The sequence below is a fragment of the Pogoniulus pusillus genome, chromosome 4, assembly GCF_015220805.1.
Source record: "Pogoniulus pusillus isolate bPogPus1 chromosome 4, bPogPus1.pri, whole genome shotgun sequence".
Classification (NCBI taxonomy): Eukaryota; Metazoa; Chordata; class Aves; order Piciformes; family Lybiidae; genus Pogoniulus; species Pogoniulus pusillus.
The window spans coordinates 18,303,495-18,328,727 of record NC_087267.1 but is presented as its reverse complement, the minus strand read 5'-3'; the positions used below and the strand labels follow the sequence as shown (position 1 = coordinate 18,328,727).

At 49.0% G+C, this 25,233-nt stretch overlaps 2 protein-coding genes across 3 annotated transcripts in view; one reads left to right on the top strand and one right to left on the bottom strand.

The window, feature by feature from the left end:
* Positions 1 to 16,059, top strand: part of BORCS5 (BLOC-1 related complex subunit 5) — a 63,889-nt gene extending 47,830 nt beyond the window's left edge. The window contains exon 4 of the mRNA XM_064142294.1: positions 12,026 to 16,059. Coding sequence (XP_063998364.1) covers positions 12,026 to 12,256 — 231 coding nt within the window. The 3' untranslated portion in view covers positions 12,257 to 16,059. The remainder of the gene's footprint in view (positions 1 to 12,025) is intronic.
* Positions 16,060 to 17,328: 1,269 nt separating this feature from the next.
* The window catches only part of DUSP16 (dual specificity phosphatase 16), a 68,990-nt gene continuing 61,085 nt past the window's right edge, over positions 17,329 to 25,233 (bottom strand). For both annotated transcript variants that reach the window (XM_064142293.1, XM_064142292.1), the window contains exon 8: positions 17,329 to 21,447. In XM_064142293.1, the coding sequence (XP_063998363.1) occupies positions 20,271 to 21,447 (1,177 nt within the window). In that variant the 3' untranslated portion in view covers positions 17,329 to 20,270. The remainder of the gene's footprint in view (positions 21,448 to 25,233) is intronic.

Genomic DNA, 25,233 nt, shown 5'->3' with positions numbered 1-25,233 from the left:
GAAGGTTGTTATGCAGTATTTCAACACTGCTATAAAGGTATGAAACATATAATTTACTAGTAATTAATTAGTGTGAGTGTTGTTTCTGCCTGGATGTGTCATCTGCCTCTGCTAGCCTGGATAAAATGCTGAATGACAGTGTAGTAGTATACTCTGTAATCAGGTGTATGAACTGTGCCAAATTGCTGTAGGAGACAAGAAATTCAACTTTTAAATTTTTTCTTAACCAGAAAAGTGATGTATTTGCAGAGCAGATGCTGAGAACAGCACATTATCTGCAAGATAAAATCCTGAATTGAGTGAATTTTCAGCTGAAACAGTTGCCCATGTTGTTGTTGTTAAACCACTGAACATAGCAGCAGTGTATGGCAAGGAACTTAGGAGAGATTTTACAGTCAGAAAGGATTCTTGGGTCAGAGACTTCCCTTTTGCTTAGTAGAATCATGAGATCATAGGTTGGGAGAGACCCTTGAAGGTCATCTTGTTCAACCCTTCTGCAATCAGCAGGGACAATTAGATGAGGTTGCTCAGGGCCCCATCCAGTTTGACCTTGAATGTCTGCAGGGATGGGTCCTCCACCACATATCTGGGCAACCTGTTCCAGTATTTCACCGCTCTCAATGAAGAACTTCCTTCTGATGTCCAACCTAAATCTCTTCTCATTTCAAAGCATTGCCCTCATCCTGTCACTGCAGGCCTTTGCAGACAATACCTCTGCAGCCTTCTTGGAGGCCCTTCAGGTACTGGCAGGCTGCTCTTAGGTCTGCCTGGAGCCTTCTCTTCTCCAGGCCAAACAGTCGCAGTTTCCTCAGCCTATCCTCACAGCAGAGGTGCTCTGCCCTCCTGATCATCTTTGTGGCCTCCTCTGGATCCACTCCATCAGGAATTGAAGCTCACCAACACTTTGTAGGTGTCACTTGACAAATCTTATGAGGTCCATATCCTTCCTGTGTTGAGGGCTCCAGAGATGGACACAGCACTGCAGGTGAGGTCTCACCAGAGCAGAGCAGAGTCACTTCTCATCCTGCTGGTCACACTTCTTGTGATGCAGCTCAAGCTGCCATTGGCCTTCTGGGCTTCAGGTGCACTCTGTTGGCTCATGTCCAGCTTCTCATCCACCAGCACCCCCAAGTGCTTTTCTGCAGGGCTGCTCACAATCTCATAATCCCCCAGCCTTGATATCTAGGATTGCCCTGACCTGGGAGCAGGACCTTGCACACTGCCTTACTGAACTTTATGAGGTTCATCTGAGCCCTCTTCTCCAGCCTGTCCAGGTCCCTCTGGATGGCATCAGTTCTCTGCCATGTCACATGTCATCTGCACCACTGCTCTTGGCACCATCAGCAAACTCGCTGAGGGTGCCTCAATCTCACTGTCTCTAGCACTGATAAAGCACTGAACTTTTCAGTGCTGAGATCTCCTGCCAGATCCCAGGGTAGATTTTCAGATGCCTTGTTGCTTTTGATCAGTTTGCTCCAGAGATCCATTCTTACACATGGAATACTCAGGCACTGCGGCTCCATGCAGTAACAATGGATGCTCTGAGTGGGTTGGAGCTGCCACTGCTTACTCACTGACCTTCTGTCTGAGCTCTTGGGTGGTGGTGGAAGTACTTTTGTTAGCTGATTTTGAATAATAGTCTGTAGCCTCAGGAGAGCTTGCTATGAAACTGATCTACAGTGCCCAGAATTTCTTTGAGGCTTTCCTGAAGCCAAAGACTCACTATCAGATGTTGTGACCTCCAGAAAAGTGCTGGGAATATCTGAGCTTCAGCACTGCCAAAGTATGGTGGAGTAAGTCTTGAAAGTAGCTGTTCTGGGACTGAAGAAGTAGATCCTCCCCTTCTCATCATCACTGGATCTTTTCAAGTTGTGTTTGAACATGAAAGAGCTGCTGTAGAGCTTCAAAAAGAGACTTGAGAAATGTTTCAGATTACCAATGGCTAATGTGATTAGAGCTGACATACCTTGGAGTTTCCCTGGTGAGATGTTGTTGATTGGTACTTTCACATGAGAACTGTGGCTGTTGGGGAAAGAAAAAAAGCTTCATCTGGGCTGTCAGATGACCAGAAATTTCCAGCCCCTGACTGCTGGGTTTGTGCCTCTGCACATCTCACGCTCCAGCCTCCTCGCGTGTATGGAGGCCATCTGCACAGCACATGGGAGGTAAGGCTGGAGGAACCACATGTGCTGGGCTGACTGTGGAAGTGCAGCAGCAAGCTGCATGAACCCATCTTTGACTGCAGCTGCCCAGTCCAAAAGACAAAAAAAGGAGTTCTGGATAATCCTTTTATCAGATCACAAACTGTAGGAAACAGTTGAACTTCAGCTCCCTTGCATTCTCTCAGCACAGATTTAAGAGCTTTCTGCTGTGTCCACCTGTGACTAGCCACAGCATAGGCACAAGTATGAAGCATAGGAAGTTTCAATTAAACATGAGGAGGAATTTTCTGTGAGGGTGACAGAACACTGGCACAGGCTGCCCAGGAGGGTTGTGGAGTCTCCCTCTCTGAAGATATTCAAAACCCATCTGAATGTGTTCCCTGTGTGATCTGGTATAGACGATCCTGCTCTGCAGGGGCGTTGGACTGGATGAGCTTTTGAGGGCCCTTCCAGCTCCCCTGACATTCTGTGATTCTGTATCCTCTTCTGCACATTTTCTGTAGGGCATGGGGTGAGGAAGACCTACAGTTATCAGGTCCCACCTACAGTTATCAGGTCCCACCTACAGTTACCAGGTCCAGGTGTGAAGCTGAGAATACTATCATTTGGTCAGATGGCCTTCAGATGGAATGGTGCCAACAGCTTCAGATGTTGCCTTTTCACTCAGAAACCAGAGTAGTGCTGTCTTAGGTGAAATCATAGAATCATAGAATCAACCAGGTTGGAAGAGACCTCCAAGATCATCCAGTCCAACCTATCACCCAGCCCTATCCAATCAACTAGACCATGGCACTAAGTGCCTCATCCAGTCTTTTCTTGAAGACCCCCAGGGATGGTGCCTCCACCACCTCCCTGGGCAGCACATTCCAATGGGAAATCACTCTCTCTGTGAAGAACTTCCTCCTAACATCCAGCCTATACCTACCCTGGCACAACTTGAGACTGTGTCCCCTTGTTCTATTGCTGGTTGCCTGGGAGAAGAGGCCACCCCCCACCTGGCTACAGCCTCCCTTCAGGTAGTTGTAGACAGTAATAAGATCACCCCTGAGCCTCCTCTTCTCCAGGTTAAACAGGCCCAGCTCCCTCAACCTCTCCTCATAGGATTTGTGCTCCAGGCCCCTCACAAGCTTTGTTGCCCTTCTCTGGACATGTTCCAGCACGTCCAGTAGTCATAGAATGGGTTGGGTTGGAAGGGACCTCCAAAGGTCATTCAGTCCAACGACACCCTCTGCTAGGTTAGGTTGCTCAGAGCAGCTTTGAGCAGCTAGGTCTAGTTGAGAGGTGTCCCTGCCCGTGGTGGGGAGGTTTAGTAGATGATCTCTGAGGTTCTTTCCAACCTGAGCCATTCTAGGATGCTATGAATTTTAACAATGACTTGTTCAGATGGCTGCAGATTGTTCTCTGAAAGCAGCAGCTGAAAACTCTGAAAGACCTGTTCTTCAAGTCAATGAGCAACAGGAAAATGACAACTCAGAGAACTGATAAAAGTGGGCCTCTTTTTTTTCTTTTCTTTTTCTCTTCTTTCTTTAGAAGCTTGTTATGGAGACTTTCAAAGCCAACCTGGACATGTTCTTGTGTGGCTTGCCCTAGGTGATCCTGCTCTGGCAGGGGGCTTAGACCCGATGATCTCTGGAGGTCCCTTCCAATCCCTGACATTCTGTGCTTCTAGTAAAAGTCTGACATAGGCACAACAAACAAGTTAGGATGCAGGGATCCAGGAGAAGATGCAGTGGGAGAGATGGTGCTTCTCTTAACCTGGTGGTGCTTCTGCTTCTGTGCCTGTCGGGTTGATGGGCCAGTCAAGCAGGCTGTTGAGACAGAAGGAGAGTGAGCTTGGGAAGACAACTCGTTTCCTGCTTCTCCTCTGCTGTTTTAGGTGCAGAACTGAGCCCATGGTTCTGCAGCTAATTTGAAGGAGGAGGGTGGGACCTCAGGTTATGCTGGATTCTGTGTGATGTGAAGCTGCTCTGAGCTTCACTTGCCTGTGAAGAGTTTAGCCCTTTGGAGAGAGCAGGATGCTGAGTAGCTGAGGGAAAAGTAAGTAGAGAAAGCTCAGTAGATCAGGACTGTGATGTGGGATGTATCCAAGATGGAAAGCTGGCTGTACCTACAGCACCAGATTCCAGATAGCTGCTGGGTGTAGGCTTTGCTGTCCATCTTCTCCCACCTCTGTGATGTGAGGCCCTGCTCTTTGCAAGCACTAGTGGTGGGAGGTAGGTTTTGGTTTAATTGTAGCTTTAGGACTTGGGGGCTTTTGTTTTTTTTTTAGCAGTAGTTATTGACAGTCATAACTTAGGCTGGGGGACTGCCAGTGGGCAGAGAGATGCTGGTGTCTCAAGGAGGGAAGGCTAGAGTTGGAGCTGTGAGGCAGATATGAGCTGTGGAGGTCAGAGTTTAGGGCAGTTATAAATATTCCCAGTCCAATAATGCAATCAGCAGGAAAAGATTCACATACAGCTGGAAATGCTCTTTTCAAGACTGAACCTTCTCTGGAATTCTGAATTATTTTGTGCAACCCAAGGCCTCCTAGAACAGCTAAACCAGGTGCAGCAGCTATCACTTAGACACTAAGCTCTAAGAGACCAAGTCTGGATTTAGCTGTTTTAAAGTGAAGGCTCTGATGTGCCTATTAATACTGCTAAAACTCAGTGTTAAAGGAAACTCAAATGGTTCCTCTTTGCTCTCTTGATGATGATCAGTGCAGTGCTCTGCCAGAATAACCCAGGAACATTTTGGCTTGGGACTTAGTCTTGGAAAGCAAAACTTAAACACAAATTACAGTTGTTTACCTGAAGTGGCACAGAGGAAGGGTACTTATGACTGATGCTGAAGAGAAGGATATGGGATCCTTGGCTGGGATTGCAGAATCACAGAATGGCTCAGGTTGGGAGAGACCTCAGAGCTCATTTACTCCAACCTCCCCACCATAGGCAGGGGCACCTCTCAACTAGACTCAGATGCTCAAGGCCTCATCCAACCTGCCCTTCAATAAGCCCAGGGAGGAAGCAGCCACAGCCTTCCTGGGTGACCTATTCCAGAGTCTCACCACTTGAAGACTGAAGAATTTCTTCCTCAGATCCAGTCTAACCCTGCTCTTCCTCAGCTTCAAACCATTCGCCCGTGTCCTGTCTCTAGACACCCTCAGGAAAAGTCCCTCTGCAGCTTTCCTGTAGGATCTCTTCAGCTACTGGAATGCAGCTCTAAGGTTCCCCTGGAGTCTCCTCCAGGCTGAACAACCCCAGCTCCCTCAGCCTGTCCTCATAGCAGAGGTGCTTCAGCCCTTGGATCATCTTTGTGGCCTTCTCTGGACTCTCCACCAGTGCTGTGTCTTTGTTATGCTGGGGGCACCTGAAATGGAGGTAGGATTAGAGGTGAGGTCTCAGCAGAGCAGAGCCAAGGGGCAGAATCCCCTCTCTTGCCCTGCTGCCCACACTCCTCTGGCTGCAGCCCAGCACAGGGCTGCCCTCTGGGCTGCATGAGGGCACTGCTGGCTCATGGGGAGCTTCTCAGCAACCAATACCTCCAAGTCTCTTTCTTCATAGCTGCTCTCAACCCACTCTGCACCCAGCCTGGACTTGTGCCTGGGTCTGTTTTTTCTTACCCTGGCAAAGATACTCCTGAGTAAGTTTACCGCTTAGCAGTGTGTGTGATGAGTGGCAGAACCAAAGGATGTTCCCATCATCATGAAGTCATCACCATCCAGTGTGCTAACTTTGCGTGACTTTATCAAAGAGAGCAGGGAAGAGGGGGGGGAAAAGCCCTTCATTGAGCACATTTGTTTTGCAGCAGTACAGAAAGAAGGGCTGTCTTCAGCTTCCAGTGTGTTAATTGAGAAGTATTTTCACACCAGCGCATCGTGACTAATATTCCGTGCAGTCATGTTCCCGCCTGTCCCTTTCTGATGTGGGTTGTGTGCAGCTGCAGGAAGGAGTTCATTTAACCTCAGCCAGGCACCTGACAGCATGAGGGGACAGGTCACTTGTGCTCAGAGTGCTGGGCCAGCAGGTCAGCTTGTTGGAACAAGGTTTGCACCTTAACTCTGTGTGTGTGTGTATGAAACAAAACATTTTCTTGTCTTCTGGCCATTGCAAGGAGGCAGTGGAGGAGCTGGACACGACAGAGCCGTGCGATCCTCCTGTGAGAGGGGTTTGTTTTGTTACCAGTGTCAGCAGTGCCTCTCTAGAAACCTGACTCCATGAAATTCCAACAGGGAAGAAGAGTCTGCCTGCAATTTTCAGTCTCAGGCACTGAACTAAGGAGCTGTGACCTCTCTTGCCCATGACAGAGGTGCTGTAGAACTATGCCAAGCAAGAGGTATACGCAGGGCACTGGTTGGTTTGCAGTGTGGTCTCTTGAAAAGAGTTGGGTGGTGTCCAGCGCTGACCTCAGTCTTTTTGTGGGCTAAATTAATGTCTTTATTCTGCTTGGCAGTGTGGGACAAGAAGAATTTTTAAATGATTGCAAGAATTTGTGGTGTGTGAGATCATCTGAGAGCAGCCTCAGTTGTTTTTGTGTTTCCTCAGCGACAAGTGCCCTGTGTAGTGCAGAGGTGAGTCTGCAAAACCCTCAGCCTGTGGCAGAGGGCTGTGCCAAGGCGCTTGTAAATAGGGCAGGATCCATCCTGCACTGTTACTGGAAGGAATTTTTTCACTGTGAGGGTGACAGAACACTGGAACAGGCTGTGGAGTCTCCCTCTCTGGAGATACTCACAACTTGCCTAGATATGTTCCTGTGTGATCTGGTATAGGTGATCCTGCACTAGATGATGTTGATCTGTTGGACAGTAGCAGAGCCCCACAGAGGGACCTTGCCAGGCTGGATGAGTGGGCAGAGGCCAATGAGATGAGATTTAACAAGGCCAAGTGCAGGGTTCTACACTTTGGCCACAACAACCCCAAGCAGCACTACAGGCTGGGGACTGAGTGGCTGAGAGCAGCCAGGAGGAAAGGGACCTGGGGGTACTGGTAGATAGTAGCTGAAGATGAGCCAGCAGTGTGCCCAGGTGGCCAAGAGAGCCAATGGCATCCTGGCCTGCATCAGAACAGTGTGGCCAGTAGGACAAGGGAGGTTATTCTTGCCCTGTACTCAGCACTGGTCAGGCCACACCTTGAGTGCTGTGTCCAGTTCTGGGCTGCTCAATTCAAGAGAGATGTTGAGGTGCTGGAACGTGTCCAGAGAAGGGTGACAAAGCTGGTGAGGGGCCTGGAACACAAACCCTATGAGGAGAGGCTGAGGGAGCTGGGGGTGTGCAGCCTGCAGAAGAGGAGGCTCAGGGCAGAGCTCATTGCTGTCTACAACTACCTGAAGGGAGGCTGTAGCCAGGTGGGGTTGGTCTCTTCTGCCAGGCAACCAGCAACAGAACAAGGGGACACAGTCTCAAGCTGTGCCAGGGGAGGTCTAGGCTGGATGTTAGGAGGAAGTTGTTGGCAGAGAGAGTGATTGGCATTGGAATGGGCTGCCCAGGGCGGTGGTGGAGTCACTGTCCCTGGAGGTGTTCAAGAAAAACCTGGATGAGGCACTTAGTGCCATGGTCTGGTTGACTGGCTAGGGCTGGGTGCTAGGTTGGACTGGATGATCTTGGAGGTCTCTTCCAACCTGCTTCATTCTCTGATCTTTTGAGGTCCCTTCCAGTCCCTGACATTCTGTGATTTTGTGAAGTAGTTCTGAATCTGTTTTCATCTGAAGAAAAGCTCAGGAGATGTCATTTCATATTTCAAATGTGAAGTTCAGGCATAAATTAGTGTCCTGCTACTGCTGAGCCACAGAGCAATCGTGAGCTTTGAAACAGGAACAGACCCAAATTCTGAATGTTGCTGGCTGTGTTAAAAAAAAAAAGGAATTAGCTGAAAGAGGAGTTTGAGGCTTGTCTGGTTTATAATGTCATACTCCTAAAAGAAAAAGTGAAGAAACTCTTCCATCTTTTTTGGTGTAGGAAGGAAAAAAAAAAATCTGTCTTCTACTCTGGGCATGCCCAGCCTCAGGTTTTCTACTTTAAGAAGCAGACAAGGAGCAATGGATGTAAGTTGCAGTACAAGAGGTTCCACCTCAACACAAGGGGGAACTTCTTTACTGAGAGGGTCACAGAGCACTGGAACAGGCTGTGGAATCTCCTTCTCTGGAGAGTTTCAAGGCCTGTCTGGACATGTTCCTCTGAGCAAGCAGGGAGGCTGGACTCGATGATCTCTTTGAGTCTCTTCCAATCCCTGACATCCTGTGATCCTGTGAATTAGCTCTGGAAAGAAGTCAGAAGTACATTGTGAGCTCTCAGTCTTTCACTGACAACAGGTCTCTTCCTCAAGACCAGGCTGGGCAGACCCTCCTGCTTTGATGCAAAGCAGGAGCCTGACATGGAGTGCTGGGTTCTGCCTTCTTCTTTTGTTCTGTTGCTTCTTAACAGTCTTTGACTCCCTAAACTCTTCTGTATCTGCAAGCTGGGGATGGTAATAGCTTACTCAGTGCTGATGTTTGAAGGAGAAATTGGTGATAGTGGAGCCTCAATGGAGGGGCTGTTGACAATGCAGCTCCACATCTGTCATGGCTTATGGGTAGAGTGGTGATCTCTGGATGAGGAACTTGCCCACAACTGTAGTGGCCTGGTGTAGTAGGAGGCTTAAAGCAAGCAGAGCAGAAACAATGGTTCAGATAAATGTTTACAGATGGTTGTAGGGCAGTGGCATTTCTGCTGGCTTTGAGGTGTCTTGCTGGGCCTTCAAGACAGCTGCTCAGCCAGGGGGTAGGCAAGAAGGCTGAGACCCAAATGTTTTCCAGAAGAGAAATGTGGCAGGGCCTCGTGTTGGGGTAGGTGGGAATTGATGAGAGCTTCTCAGAGAAGGCAATTTCACTCCTGTGACACTTGAGGGTGTCTTGATAAGCTTGGGGTACCTTGGCTGTAGGTAAGGGAATAGACTCTTTGCCTCTAAGCTCTTGTCTAGATGCCTTTGATGCCCCGTGTGGAATTACATAGATGGGAATTAAGCAGATTCTCATGCATGTTCCCTGGTTGTTGCAGATTCCCAAAGGACAGTTTTCATCTCTGGTGTGTTAATAGGTCTGACCCTCCTGAGTCCTGCAACTGAAGGCCTCATCTGAGTGCCAGAGGAATGGGATTGCATGCCAGGAGTGGTAAAAGCACAAGGTCTGGCATTGGCAGGAGTTTGCTTGGGGAGTGAGGAGCAGGAAGGATGTAAGTGTGTGTTTAGACCTGCTTCAGTGCAAGCTGCAAATAGGCACTGGCATTTATAGATAGGAGTTAGCACTTTCCTCACTCCCCCCTACTTGAAAAGACCAGACTGAGTGAAAACTGACCTTGTTTCACAACTCCTCGACTTCAGCCCTCCCTGTGAAGGTGCTGGCTGTACAGCTGCCGTGGGCTCCCATGGCAGGCAAACTTGAACACAAGGTGTAGGGAAGTCATAGGAAATGCTCACTTCCACTCTTTCTCTTTTTTTGTGAGGCAGCTTTTTTACAGCCATTGTACATTTGGCCACAAGTAGCAAAGAGCCGGGAAGGCCACTCTGCATTCCTTCTTCCTTTAGCAGGTCAGCTCCAGCTTCTCCCCAGGTTCCCCTCCAGTAAGAGGATGTTACACAAGGAGCTTGAAAGTCAACGTATGTAAATTGCTGGAACGGAGACAAAAGGGGGGCTTTAGTTTTTCTGCTGTTGCAAAGCTTGGTAAATGTGAGCTTTGCCTCTGCTGTGAGGCCACGTGGCAAACCTGCCCGTGGAGGAGAACTTCAGCACCAGGGGAGACTTTTGCTCGGGTCTCTGCACCACTCAGTTTAATGAAGCGTGCTGGCTTTTGGCAAGATCCTAACTGGCTGCCACTCCGTGCCACTGTCTCCATAGGCAGGACATTTTTAGATGCTGGATTGAATTTACTTCCACCCTATGCAGGCCTGGTGGTGGTCTGCCTTTTACACACTTCAGTTTACAGAGCTAGCACCAAGCTACTCAATTATTCAGCTGAGGTTTTAATGGAAACCCCTGTGTAGGCTTAAATTGTTTCCACTCTATTTCGAGTTTCCTGCTCTGCTGGTTTTTATTTTGTCCTGAGCATGAAAGTGTGAAGGAGGAATTCACAGGAAAGCACAGAGGCAAAGAGGAGGAATTCAGCCTGAGAGAACTAGAAAATATAGATGAACTAAAAGGTTAATTGGTACTGGATGCAACTCTGATGGAAGTGATAGGCAAAAAACCTGCTTCCCGTTCCTCAGGAAAGTTCAGCAGAAACGTGTGTTGGTTTTCAGTGCCATTTGGAACTTAGGATTCTCAAAAAGCATTTTCTTGCTTGTTTTGGTCTTGAGTTCTTCTCCAGGGCTTTAAAGGGATGTTTGGCAGCAAACAGCTCCCGCACTTTTACCCCTGGTTTCAGTGCTGAGATGGCAGTGCTCTGTCTGCTGCAGCTTCCCTCCTCAGGGGATGCCTCTTCCAGCTCTGCACCATTTGCACCCAGTCCTTCCCTTGCGATGGAGTCTCTCCCCTACAGCCCTGCACCATTCCAAACAGCGTCAGGATTGAGCCTACTAATTCTGTATGGTGCGAGTCCCTGAGGCTTGGTTTTTAGCACTGGACTGATACATTTGTATTGCCCCTGGTGACAGTTGCTGTCCCCCACCAAAGGGCTTGATTCTCCTGCTTGAAGTGAGTGCTATTGTTGGAGCCTGTGCCTCCTTGTAGACCGTGAGTCCTCAGCACTGCTTCCCTCAGGCTGCTTCACCATGGGCGGTGACCTCCTTTCTCTGAGGGTAGCTGAGATGCACACAGTTTGGAACCATGGTGGTAAGAGGGGTGTCAGTGGGCTGAAAGTGGTCAGTAGTCTCCTACCCTTCATTCAGCAGTCACTGTGGGCATGTGCTGAGTTCCAGGTAAGGGGGCTGCTTTTCGCAAGGTTGCAGGTTGCAAGACCACTGTTCAGAAATACCAGCTTGAAGAGCTAGCACACTGGAATGAGTGGGAGTGCCAAGCACAGCTACAGCAAATCAAAGCAACCAAGCTTCATGTGGGCCCTTGAGGGCTTGGAGTAGATCTGTTGTCAACTCTATGAGTGTGTGGTACAGCTCATGACACACAAAGGAACTCTGTCTCTCTGACTCACCTCCTGTGGGGCAGCAGCAGCAGCTATCAGGTGAACTCTCCTTGGAGTTTGTAGGTCTGGCTGAAGAGAAAGGGGCTGTGAATGACCAAGAGCACCTTCATCACTCAGTGGCAGGAATAGCACCGGATTCCTGTCATTGTCATCATGCTCCAGCCATGTATGGGTACTTACTGTGCTTAATTGCATGGCTGATTTGCTTAATGCCTCTCCTGGGCTCACTCCTAACACTTTTGTTTGTAGGATCTGGGGAAATTGAGGACAGCAGCAATCCATTGTGGTTGTCTCTCAGAACAGCAATTTTCTAGATGACAATGGCAACCACAGCCATGGCTTAGTCACACAGTAACCAGACTAAGCTGATGAAATTAGCACTGCTAAATGTGGTAGAACTTAACACTTGCAGATGAGTGACCTCCACTGAAAACATACTGCAGGTGTAGATGGAGGGCTTGGATAACCTGGAGGATATATGTGTCCTTTCTTGGGAAATCTCCAGCAGTGCCTATTGGGTTTCAGCCCTGGAAATGAAGAATCATCTGATCAAACACTCAGTGTCTGGGTATAGAACTGGGGTGCTGACCCTGCTATGCAGCTGTGAATCATCCCATTTCATGACAAGCTGGTTGGGTGCCTACAGAGGAGCTCTTTCTGATGTCTCCAGTGGGGCATCTGAGATGCTTCTCAGTTGCGTGTAGCAAAGACAGTGCACTGAAAGGCCTGCAGCAGCAGTTGGCCTAATGCACCTTGTTCTGCTTATTGTTTTGAACAGATGGACCTCTCCGTGGAAACTCTTTACAGCTTCATGCAGGAGCGCCAGAAGAAGTATGCCAAGTATGCAGAGCAGATCCAGAAGGTGAATGAGATGTCTGCCATCCTGCGCCGCATTCAGATGGGCATTGACCAGACGATCCCACTGCTGGAGCGGCTCAACGGCATGCTGCCGGAGGGCGAGAGGCTGGAGCCATTCAGCATGAAGCCTGAGCGGGAGCTCAGGTCCTAGCTGGGCAGGCAGGCTCCCTCTCCTTGCTTTCCACACTCCAGCGTCCTGCACAGACGTGCTCCCGGCACAGACGTGCTCCCAGCAGGCTGCCCTGGCAGATGTTGGAAGCGCACGGCAGCGCCGCCTGACTCTCTGCCAGAGCACTGGAGGAAGAGCAGCGTCAGCTGCCAGAACTGCACAGCCAGGAATCCAGGAGCTCCCCAGTCCTGTTTGGATAAAATGATTTACTGTTCCTACATCTCCCTCCTCTTGCCCTCTTGCCCTCCTGCCTCCTAGACCACGGCCACCTCCTGTGCAGAGACATTTGTTTCGTTGCTGACTGGATGGGGGTTTAGAGAGGAGGAGTTTGCTTCCAGCTGACCTTTTAATTGCATTTTTTTTAAACTAGAGAAATTCAAAGGGATATGGGGTGTGACAAACCCTCTGAGGTGGTTTTTGTGCTACAATGAGATGGCTGGCAGATATTTCTGAGCTTCCCTGGCTTTGGAAGTGTGTGTGTTTTATAGGTGGAAGTGTGGAAGCCAGGAATTAGCCTATTAAAATCTGCCTATTATCATAATGAACATGGTTTGCATGGCAGGGTTTTGGCATGTCCTTCTTAAGGCTCCTGGCTTTATGGGCTCACTAATTTATGAGGCTATAAAGGACTAACTGTTGTAGATCTGTGTGTCTGGTAATGTTCAGAAAGCTTTAGTGTTCCTCTGGATGTCCCTGTGCCCCAGCTGCTGTAGGGAGACACCCCCCACCTTGTGTCCTTCACCTTGCATGGTGATTCTGACAGGCTCTGGCGCTGGCCTGCTCACTTTGCATCCCAGAGTTGGACTTGAGGTATCCATTTTTTCCTGGCTTTATTAGGGCACTCCAGTTATCTTGGTGCTGTTGGTTTTTTACTTTCAAGTGTGTGAAGTTTGAGGAGGGAAACACAAGAAGCCCTTTGGGTTTTGCCTCAGCATAGGTGCTGTCATGCTGCAAGTTCACCTGAGCTCAGTGTTCAGCGACTGAAACCATCTGGCCCTTTGGGACTGCACTCAGAGAATTGCTCACAGGGCAGCAGAATCTTCTTTTGCCTTCTCCCTAGCTGAGCACCCCATGGGAAGGCAGACAGTGTGTTCACACTGCCCAGGTGCTGGGTTGGCCTGTAGGAGATGGGTTGGTTGCCAAGTCTGCCCCTGGTCTGCTGGCTGCGGCAGCACTGTCCAAGCCTTGTATAAAACAGGGGATGGTTTACACAGTGCTGTAAAAACACAGATTTAGAAACATAGCTCAACAGCTGGGATCACCTTTTTGTGGCAGCTCTTGTCCACAGCAGAAAAAGCTTGAAAGCAGAAGTGAGGAGCCCAGGGTTTGTTGGACCAAGGGTAGGTTTGCATTTGTTACATTAGTCCTGGGATGCTTTTGCTGGTGAGGAGGCCAAAGTGTGCCCAGGAACCCCAAGGACTGTGAGAAGCATAGTTCTAGCAGTGAGAGTAGCCCTCTTTGTGAGAGCTGAGTGCAGCCCAGAACAAAGTGAGATGACTTACCAAAGGCAACTTGCTTTGATACCTCTCAAGTACTTAAGAGCACTTAATCAGCAAAAGATGGTCTCTGAGCATTTGGGAATAAGAGCACAGTAAGTTTTGATGGTATTAATAATTGCTTGGTGGCAGGAGGCAGCAGGCCCTTCTCTCACTGCACACTCAAAGCCCATGTAGTCCAGAGTGAACTTCCATGATGCAGACCACAGCCAACTGCAGTGCATATCTGGACCAGAGTGGTACTTGGACCCTAGGACCTGCTTGAACACTGTCTGAAAGCAGAGTCGCAGAGAAAGTAAGTCCCCTGGGAATAGCAGTTGACTGCTTTAGAGAGGGCAAGGAACTCGGCAAGAGATTTTCTAGTGATGGCCCCTGAGGGGGCTGTGTTGTCATCTGTGGCCTCCACCCCAGAGTCATGACACGGTTGTATCTACACAGGCTATTCTGGATGTTACACAGGATTTAACATGAGGCTTCCACCCTACAGTTTGCAACTTGGTTTGTTAAAGAAGACTGAATACAAAACTTAACCCATGCAAACCTGCTTATCATGGCCATCCCCCCGAGGGTCCTTATTGCCCATCACAGAATGCCTTTGCCTCCCACCGTCAGACGCACCAGAACATTCAGCAGCTTTAAATAGCAGCTGCAGGCGTTTTTGTGCTCCTTGGCCAGATGATGCTGTCTGCAAGTTCAGAATGTGCAGCCTTCAGCTGTCTGCCAGACAGGATTGTGGATACCCCACACCCTGGCATGCTGGAAGCCTATACCAGTGGGAAGATCCTGACACTTCATCTCCAGGCAGAGGCTAAGCTGCAGATGCACTCTCTCATAAAGTTCCTCGATGTGTCTGGCCTCATGCTAATAAGCATCAGATCAAAACATTGCTTCTTGTGGTGCTAATGAGGGCAAGCAAAGAGCCTTCCTGTCTGAGGGCTGCAGATCAACTCCTTCCTTATTTGCTGTAGAACACCCAGGCAAGGGGCTGACAGTGGGAGAAAATGCTTCCTATCAACACTGCCCTTCAAGCTCAGGGATCTGCTGCTGGGCCTGCCAGCTAGCATTCTCTCAGCAGCAAAACACTGCTAGCTTAGCTGGAAAGAGATAGGAGGTGCAATGTGAAGGCAAGCAGGTCATCACCCTCTTTTCAGAGGTGCTGAAGGGCTGTGTGGGTCCTGTGAGATGGTGTGTGTCCCCCAGCTGTGTTCACATGGTGGTTTACAGCTCTATTTAAAACGTGGTGACTGGCTTCATTAACTGTAAAGCCTTTGGACCCCTTGCTGAGGGGAAGACCTCTCCTGCTGTCTGCTGCTTGGCTGCTCTCTGTGCTTCGCTCTCTGCACTGCTGTTGGCTGCACCTCAGATGCAGACAATGGCCAAGGTGAAGCTGTTGTTTTGCTCCCCACTGCTTAGCAGAGGATTGAAGTTGTGACTGGAACTAACCTTTCTGCTTCTGAATTTTCCTTTCCAAGCCAAATGCTGTTGGAGAAGGCCTCAAGTATCTTTCTCTCATGAATCTTAAGAGCCATTATGTCTACCACAGAGTTTGCACTATCAGCAGAGAATAATCTGGTGTGCTCTGCTCAGAACAAACCTTTCTGCTCCTCTGCTGTTTGTGGTGGTGTGGGCTGGGGTAAAGGTGCTGCCTCTTGCTATGCAACCTTCTGAAAAGCTGGAGGACAGGACAAGTCTAGGAGACTGTGGTACACTGCTGGCCTGAGCTGCTCTCATTCTTCATCTGCCTCCACCATTGTCACCCCTGCTTTGTTCTGCTGCTGGTGCTTGCTGCATCCTCCCTTGCTCAGTGTGAGACACAGGCAGAAGAGGTTTGCTTTCTTGTTTCCCTTGGGTTTGTTATTTAATGCATTGTCAGGGTGCTGAAGTGCCAACCTAGCTGCAGGGCAGTTCTGTGAAGATCTGGTGAAGGGGATAAAAAGGAAGTTTGGAGTTGTTTTTTTTAAATATGTGTATTTAAAATTAAATCTATTTAAATACCTGAAGTGTGTTTTCCCTTCCTTGGAGATTTCACACAGAAAGCAGCAGTGGCTGTTTCCACAGGCCCAGTCACTGTGTGAGCCAGCTCCTCAATGACTGTGTGCCAGTGGTTTCCTGCTGTCATATCCCTCCTGTTCTGAGCTGCCAGAATGCATTCTGATTACCAGCCCTGTGGCTGAGTGCTGCTTGGTTTATGGGTGGTTATCCTGTCTGCAGATGTGCTCTGCTTTCAGCTCTCTCCATGCCATGTGTTCCACAGCTCCTCCAGCATTAAAACCTCTACAATTGCTATTTTCCAGGTGTCATGTTTCTCCACTTGCTTTGTTTGTTCTTTACTTTCACTTCTGGCTCTACTGTCTGGGGACAGTGCACAGGATCTAGCATGGGATCTTGGCTTTACTGCTGTGTGCACAGAACACAGCTTGGTGCAGCAGAGATGGATGATTTCAACTCTTCTGGCACTGCCTCTGCCCTGGGACTGTAAGGAAGCATGTCCTGGAATGAATATAAATGTTGGGTCTCTTTGGATGCTGTCCCACTTCAGGTTGGCACTGGTGTCCAGTTTAAATAAATGATGTGTGCAGCTAGGCTCATGACTTGCCAGCAGTGGGCTGGGATCATAACTCAGCTGGCTGCATACCTGTTCTGTGCTGGGAGCCTCCTGGAGGTGAAGAGGGTTTGAGGCTGATGGACTCAGACACTTGTGTGAGACTGCAGCCTCTCTGCACAAAGCCCCTGTGGTCTGAGGCACTCTGCCTGTTCTTGTCAGGGCACTTGCACCTCGTGTGCACTCGATGGCTTCCCTAAGATTCAGTGGGAAGACTAAAGATAAGCAGCAAATGATTTCTCATTTCTCTTTTGTGCCCGTACACTGACCTCTCTGTCAGAAATCATGTCCTGACAGCAGTTCTTTGTCGGATTGCAGGAGGAACTAGAGCTGGGTAGCCTTGGGCAGCTTGACTTTGAAAGGCCTCTACCCTGCCTTTGCTCATCTCCTGAGTGGGTCAGTTTGTGCATGTAGCAAAACTTCAGCCTCTTTTCATCTGGCCTGTGCTCCTTCTCTGGGGACTGTTGGTTTGCCTTCAGCTGCCACAGGGAGGTTTTAACTTCATGACATGAGCCTAATCCTCAAAAACGTGACACAGAAAGGAGAGAAGCTCACTCAGTGGTCTCCAAAGCCTGGGCAGGTCTGAGGTGCTCAGTGCGCCTATGGCATCACAGAGCTCATCTTCCTAAGGTGTGGGAGAGGAGCACTCCAAGGGCAATTCTTGATGTCAGCCCCAAAGTAATCATTTTTGTCTTTTCAAAAACTTTATATACTAACAGCTGGTGCATGAACTCAGGTCTGACAGGGAAGTTGTGAAGGTAAGGAACGATGATGGCCTGCCAGAGGACAGTAACACAACCAGAAATGGATGAGGATGGTTTCCCAGTCTGTGTCGCTCAGTAACAGACGTGCATCTCCAGAAGACACCTACACTGTGGACAAGCTCCCTGGGAGCTGTGGAGCAGGCAGGTAAGACCACTTCATGGCCAGGGGCACCACAGGCTCCTTGTTCAGCCTTTGTCTAGAAACAGGTACCACTTCTGCTTTTATTTCATTGTAACACACAAGTAATGCTCATGACACAAGATGAGAAACTCACATCTCAACCACTGAAGCAGCTTCCATACACCAGAGAACATTATATTCATATGGAACATGTACACATTGCCACCCTCACATCCTCCACTTTGCTTTCCAAACGTCTGCAAACCATTCCCAGCATTGTTCAGCTACAGGACACTCATTCAGGTAAGAGTCAGGGCATCACCCTGTACAGAATGTGGGGTTAAGGCATCCTCCTACTGGAAGAAAGTTACTGAGCCTACAGCTTTTATTCCATGACTGAAGTGTGTTGGGAAATCCCGAGCCAGAAGAGCAGACTTCAGTTCCTCAGGAGGCCATTCACCAAACCAACCCCATCCATACATCTCTGCATGTACAGAGAGTGGGAAGGAACCAAGTGTGGAGGTAAGGGGCACAAAGCAGGAAGTCTGGGTTCCTGCCTCTAGGAAGTGTTTGTGTTAGCCCCCACTGACTGATGGAAATCCCACTCGTGGATGCTCACTGAATTCTGGCTGAAGGGAGCACTGCTAGGCCTGTTCACATGGGCTGTACTCACAGCAAGTGTCAGTACATGCTGCAAACAGCTGTCATGGACTTGCCTTTATGTAAACAGAGACAAGTGGCAGTGTTTAAATAACAGCCCAGACCTGACATGCTCCCCAGTCTGCTGTCCACCTCTCCCTTGCCCAGCCTGCTCCTTCTTCCAGCATCACAGACACAGCATGAATGCAGCCTCTGGGGTCAGTTACTCTTGGTGCTGCCTCTCTGTGCCTTTTGCACTTTTTAGGATCAAGTTAATCAATGCTGTAGCTTTCAGTGCTGTAGGGAATTAAAGTCACGTCCTAGCCACAAAACAATGACAAAAATCTTCTCCACTTTTCAACAGAGTAAAACCTGAGATTTGAGTCACAAACTAGCTACACGTACAGTAAAAAAAACAAACAAGCCAAACCAATCGAACCCAAGCTGGTGACTTGAATTAGGGCTTCAGTTTGCTGTTGACAGTCTCTTTAAAGCTGTTGGCCTGGGGGAGGTTGCTACATGAGATTTAAAGTAAGTTTTCAGCTGCCTTCACTGAAATGAGACAGGCGGTTGGGGGGGTGGGGTGTGTGCTGGGTGCAGGGGGGATGAAGCTTTAAGGTCTGCCACTGGTACCACCCCTGCCTGACTGTAAACCTGCAAATAGAGCAATTTGAGCAGCAGCAGCCAAAGTACCACAGGAACCTCCTCAAAACGAGAAGGGCTGTGCCTGATCTCCCACGACACAGCCCCACTGGCAGCAGGAAAATGACACCACCTCCATCTGGCCAGGGCCAGGACGTGGGACTGCATAGCAGCACAGTGCAAAAGGTCTACAGCCGTGTGGTACACTGGCATGCTGAGAAACCAAGACACTGTACCAGGCCAGGGGACAACTTCCAGGAGCTGCAAGCACAGGAGGTGAGCAGGCTGCCCATTGAAGCTGTCTGCTCTCAAACCCCCCCCTTTCTCACAGCACACTACAAGATAGGATGCTAAAGGGTTTCTCTTTCCTTCAACAGCCAGCCAGGCTTCTCTTTCTTAGATGAAGTCAGTAAAAGGAAGGAGAAGCTTCCATCTCCAAGTCCCCACAGTCTGAGTGAAGATTTTGGGGTGAAAAAACCCCAAGCACTTCAATTGCCTCTACCCACGGCTTAGGAACCATCTAAGGAGAACAGTTGCTTAATGGTACTGCTCAGTTAAGGACAAAACCCACCCCAAAGAAATTTTGGCTTTAAAAAAAACCCAAAGAAACTCCAACAACAACCAAACCGAAACCCCCAAACAAGAAACAATGGAAAAAAACCCCACCCACCACCGAAGAAAGACAAGCCTTGAAGAGCCATCTGTTGAGTTGAAAAGTGGCGAGGCCAGGATGCTGTGGTGTTGAACCAGCCACTTCTCTTGCACGTAACCCTAAGTATTGCCTATTCCACTGCAGCTTAGGAGCCAGAGCAGCTGCCCTTTGCTGTAAACCCACCCACGCTGTTCATTTCTCTTTCAAGAGCCTGGGGGAACAGGCCTCAGCCTGCTTTACTTGGGGGGCTGGGGATTTGAAGAGCTGCTGCTGAGCCAACTGCAACTCTTGTGCGTAGACAGCTCCAGAACATCAAACCAAAGGCACGTGGCCAGTTGTCACTTGTTCACATTGCTTCTGAATTGACTACCAGCAGCTGGCAGCCAGCAAGCCCTACTTTATTTTTTGTAATTTTGAGGTATTGGGATTTATTTTTTTTCTCTCTCTGAAGCAGCTCTCTAGCAAATCACCTAAAGCCTATCATCAGTTAAAACAATAGTTACAACAGTATTTACACTTGCCTGGGCTGTCTGCTCAGATCAGCCTTGCCGTGACCAATCCCTACCTCTTTTGGAATCTCTCCCAGTCTCCTTTCTGATGAGGAAAAAGGTCTCCCTCCAGAAGTTGGCTCAGTGTCAGGGCTAAGGTGCACCGGTGAAAACATGGGGCATGAGGAGGAGAGAACAAAACTAGCTTTGAAGGGTAGGAGCACATTGCAGTGGAACCAGCGAAGGGTTGTCTGCCAAGAGAGCTTGCTTTTTAGCAACCACTGAGAAGTTGGTTGCTTATGATTGCTGCTTCCATCAGGGGCAGAGCTGTGCAGTGTTCTGCCCTTCTCCAGGAAAGAGAAGTAAAGCCCAGCATACATCTGGGGCTCCTCCAGCAGATGCTCACTTGTCACTTCTTTGCTATGCTAACCTAGTCACTGTGCTCATGCTGAACCCTAACATTTCTTCCCTCCTCCTCCACCTGTTTGCACAAAGTTTGTCCTTTTCAGATTTACAGGGACAGCTCAAATGCTGGAGGAGAAGCATGAAGGGAGGAGGCAGCTCCACTACAGTCACAGAAGCCTGCTGCCCCTCAAGACACTTCAATAATTTCCATGCTGCCTGAGAAGCTGGACTGGCTGCCTACTTTCCCCAGTTCTTCCCTGGATCTGTTGTCTGACATGATGCTCTCCCCAAACTCCATCTGGCAGCTTCTGCGTTTGAACTGCTTTTCAAAAGAGCTTTCCTCATGCCAGCTCCTCCTGGAGTCACCTCGATCAGCCTGCTTTGCCCTCCTGCGCACCGAGCAGGCCTGGTCACAGCCTGTGGGCAGCTGGCTGCAGCTGCAGGCAGAGTAGGCAGCGCTGCTCCCATAGACGGCTGAGGCAGAGTAGAAGCGAGAGGACTCTGCTGCAAAGTACCAGCTGTTGGTGAGGGATGCAGCCGACGTCTGAGGAGCCAAGATGTCCGAGTGCCAGCCCTTGAGGCCCAGCCCAGCAGCAGACTTTGCCAAATGCTGCTGGCTGGTGGAGAGGCCAAACAAGAAGTTTGTTTTGTAGTTGTCTTCCATGCTCCCGCTCCGGTGTAGGGGGTAGAGGAGCGAGCGCTGAGTGGTGGCACTGCCACCGGCTCTCCCCAGGTGCTGCCGCTTGCTCTGGCTGTCCAGCTGCCAGGTGCTCTGGGGTTCCGAGGGAGAGTTTGCTTTTTCCTTGTCAGGGCTGCATTCTGGAGTCTGCTCCAAGACCTCCTGGACAGGGGAGAACTGGCACAGCTTGCTGCTGCCCTCCAAAGCTGCCGCATGTTTGTAGTACTCCCGGGTGTCTTCGGAGGAGGAAAAGCCCGGAACGGCTGTGGCCACGCAGCTGCTGCTCGTGGCACAGGACACGGATTTGATGTCCAGCGAGAAGGAGCGCTTCAGCCGGTTGCTATCTTCCACCTGGTCCAGGGAGACGTGCAGCCCATTGATGCCCTGTACCAGGGGGCTGTCCTCTGGAGGGGACAAGTGCCCACGTGCTGCACTGATGCAGTCCCCAGGCTGCTGCTCCGTCCTCTCGGAGGTAGCAGTGATGCAGAGCTGGTTAGAGCAGAGGCTGCTCTGCCCCCCTTCTGGGCCCAACACGTGCTCACTGGTCTTCTCCAGGTGCAGGAGCTTCAGCTTGCTGATATGTCCAGGCTGACTGCTCTGGGTCTTGATCTTCTTCTCAAAGTCCAACAGCTGTCCCAGAAAGTTGAAGTTGGGGGAGATGGTTGGCCTTTTTTCTTTCACAAATCTGGAAAGAGAGGACAAACAAACCCAGAGTTAGTTTAAGAACAGAAAGAGTTTAAGAAGAGGAGAATAATTCCTCTGCACACACATCAAAGACGAGTGAGAAGAAACAAAAGGAAGGGAACTCTTTAGCAGATGAAAAAGATACTGGGTTAGCTTCAGATTTGGTTCACAGGGAGCATTATCTCAGGTCTAGTGTCTGCAAAACATCAATCACAGACTACAAATTAATCCATGGTATACCTTCAGCTATGACTGGCTTGTATTCCATAGTTGAAGACCAACCATAGGATGCACAGTCTTACTTTTGTGTGACTGCTTTTTGCTGTTACTTTGCACTGTTTTAATTACATCTATTAATAGCCAGCTTCTTTTGCCACACTTATGCAGCTCTCACCGCATGAAACCTAGAAGTCCCAGTGCTGGTACAAATTCCACTTGGCTGAGTAACAGCCCTGTGGAAAGGGACCTGGGGGTCTTGGCAGGCAACAAGCTCAGCAGGAGTGCGCAGTGTGATACAGTGGCAAAGAAGTCCAACAGGATGCTGGGTTGCAGCAACAAGGGCATCAGCACAGAGAGAAAGAAGTCATTGTCCCATTCTGCTCAGTGCCGGTTAGATAAAACCTGGAGCACTGTGTGCAGTTTTGGTCCCCACTGTACATAAAAGAAGTGGACAGGATGGAAAGTCCCCAGAGAAGGGCCAGAAGAATGATCAGAGGAACTGGAAGCCCTGTCATGTGAGAAAAGCCTCAGAGAGCTGGGTCTGTTCAGACTTGAGAAGACTTAGGGAAGACCTTATTACCATGGACCAGTACATAAAGGGTACCTACCAGGAGGATGGAGACTCCTTATTTTACAAGGAGTCCTGTAGAAGAGATAAGGGGTGATGGGTACAAGTTATTGCTAGGGAGATTCCAACTGGACTCCAGAAGAACATTTTTTCCCCATGAGAACAGTCAGACATCTAAATCATCTCCCAGGGAAATGAGTGGATTTCCCTACATTGGACAGTTTCAAGACTCATCATGACAGGGTCCTGGGACAGCTCATTTCAATTCCACTGTCACCTAGAAAGGTTGGAACAGACGATCCTTGGGTTCCTTCCAACCTGGCATTCTGTGATTCTGTAAGGACATCAGGCTCAGACCTGAGATAACCCTAAAGTGACTCTTAACAGCCTGATCTTGTCAGCAGGCCTGGATTCAGGGTCAGTAAAGCACAGGAGGCATGGATGAGAAAAAACAAAAGGCAGCCTTCAAGACCGTGCAGGATGCTCTCAAAGCTCTGTGTAGCTTACTTAAAGGTGCTAAAAAGAGAAGCCATTCTCTTTCTACCTCTATATGATGTCCACAACAAGGTTTGAAGGAGTAACTTTCCTTATATTTCCTTTAACGAGTTGCATCTCTGCTACCTCAGTTTCTGACCAAAGTTAAGAGCTCAAGTTCTGCATGAACATCATCAGAGCATAACCTAGGAGACCTTGGCCTCCCCGATGCTGCAGAAGGTGAATCACCTTTTCCTTGCTGAAAGGGTGAAATCCCATGTTCCTTTCAGCTCATGCTGTTACTGCAGTGAGCCTTCCAGCCCTGATGACCTTTGTCAGGCAAGACAAAGAGCTCTGACACACGTTGGCCTTATCTACTAGCAGTGATAACTACCATATGCTGGTATTGACCACTGAAATCACCAAGAAAACCAGAAAGAAGCAAAGGCATCATTAGAACAAAAATACTCTCTCAAAGGCTGTGGGTGCTCAGTAGTGAAGGGTCACAGTCTTGCCAACCCCCTGGAAGAGTGAACCTGTAGGAAGTATCCTGACCCACCTGCCTGCACCAATCTGAGCATGCCCTTGCCTGCTTGGGTCGAATGTGGAGGTGCAGTGCATGCTTCATGTATTGCCCTGAACCAGGACTCTCAAATGTGTGAAAGCCTGAAGTATTAGAAGTCATGGCAGGTACTGCAGAGCTCAGGCCAAAGGCAATCTTCCTGCCTGAGCTGCAACAGAGCTAAGGAAGCACTCTGCTTTCTAACAGGTTGTAAAGCAAGGAGCTTCCCAAAGCCCTCCTCCTTCGGCATCTTGTTCTAACACCATTCCTGAAACTACAACGAAGCAGCTGAGAAGGGAATTCACAAAGGAGGAAACTTTCCAGAGCTAAAGGTACTACAAGCACGTGGGGATACGAAATGTGATTCAGGTATCTCCAAGGATGGGTACCAAAGGTGAGTGTGCAGGCATGAATCACAGCCAGAGAACAACTCAGAGATGAACTGCTGCAAAACATGCAGAGAAGCATAAGACAAGTATCAACCCAAACCTAACCAATATTAGGAACAGCCAAGCTGACAGGAACCCCTGGAATGTCAGGCTGCACAAACTGGAAGTGGAAGGTTCCACCAAGGAAATGTGACACTACCAACTGGAGGAAACAAGGAATTCACCTCAGCAGAGATTCTTGAGCTCTTAACATTTAATTTGGGGAGTGGGGTTAGTGCAGCATAAGTAGATTGCCCACAAGCATTCACACAATCTTCATTCCCTTGGGTTTTTCTTTCTGGTCAAAGATAGTTGTTACTGGGCTGGTCATGAAAAGCAATGACTTGCTGGGCAGCACTGCAATTTTGGGCTTGTGTTATGGTAGCCTCTTCCTCACTCTGGTTCCTTCCACCTTCTCATCCTGCCCATGTATTGGGCAGTCCCACATTTAAATCTAGCTTTTAAAGGAATGAGAAAGTCTACTGCATCCCTCTGATGATTTTGAAAGCTTTGCAAACTTCTTCCTTTCCAAACACCCTTTTTTTTCTCTTGTCCAATTAGAAAAGGTGCCTAGCTGCCTTTCCCTGTTTGTTTCCCTCATGCAGTCAAGATTGAATACTTTGATTTCCTCAGATCTTTCACCTCAAGTAACAGTGTCACCTCTTTCTGTTTGTAATAGCATCAGACAAACATTTTCTCCAGAGACTCCTCTTTACTCTGAGTATTTCTCTTTCAAGCTTCGCCAAGGAGAGATCCCAAACCAATGAGTGCAGTTTGCTGCAGCTGGCTCTCACTAAGCTCTAGCAAAGAAAAGCTGGCAAAACAGAACCTATGTTTTACAGCACTTGTGCAGTGTTTACAGTGCAAAGAGAAAAAGGCCTGGCCTGATTAATCCTTCACACTCTGGGTTAAGAGCCCAGACCACTGCAGCGCAAACACCCAAGCCCACAGGCATTTGTTAGTGACTCAGGCTCACACCTTACACAAGATCCATTCACAGCCACAGTCTCTGTACCTCATAGAATTAATCAGGTTGGAAAAGACCTTTGAGATCAAGTCCAACCTATCACCCAACATCATCTAGTCAACTAAACTGTAGCACCAAGTGCCACATCCAGTCTCTTTTTAAACACTTCCAGGGGTGGTGACTCCACCACCTCCCAGGGCAGCCCATTCCAATGCCAATCACTTTCAGTGAAGAATTTTTACCTCTGTAACACTCAGCTTTCAGCTGTGGCTCCAGCCAAACCTGTTTCACCATCCACACTGAACTCATTGCACACCCACCCAGCTGTCAGCAGGGCCCCAGTGAGGAACTGGGAACTCTCTAAATGCCATGGCAGATGGCTGAAGTGAGGCACTTCCTACATGCATCTTTTTCACTCTGTACATGATTTTGTTCCTCAGCTAAAAAAGGAAGTCCAACAGAAATAATGTACCAGAAGGGACTAGAAAATGTTCATCTTTGTGTCCCCATAAGGCTTGAGAGGTGGGTCCCAGTTCAAGAAGGCCAAGTGCACTGGAACAGATACCCTA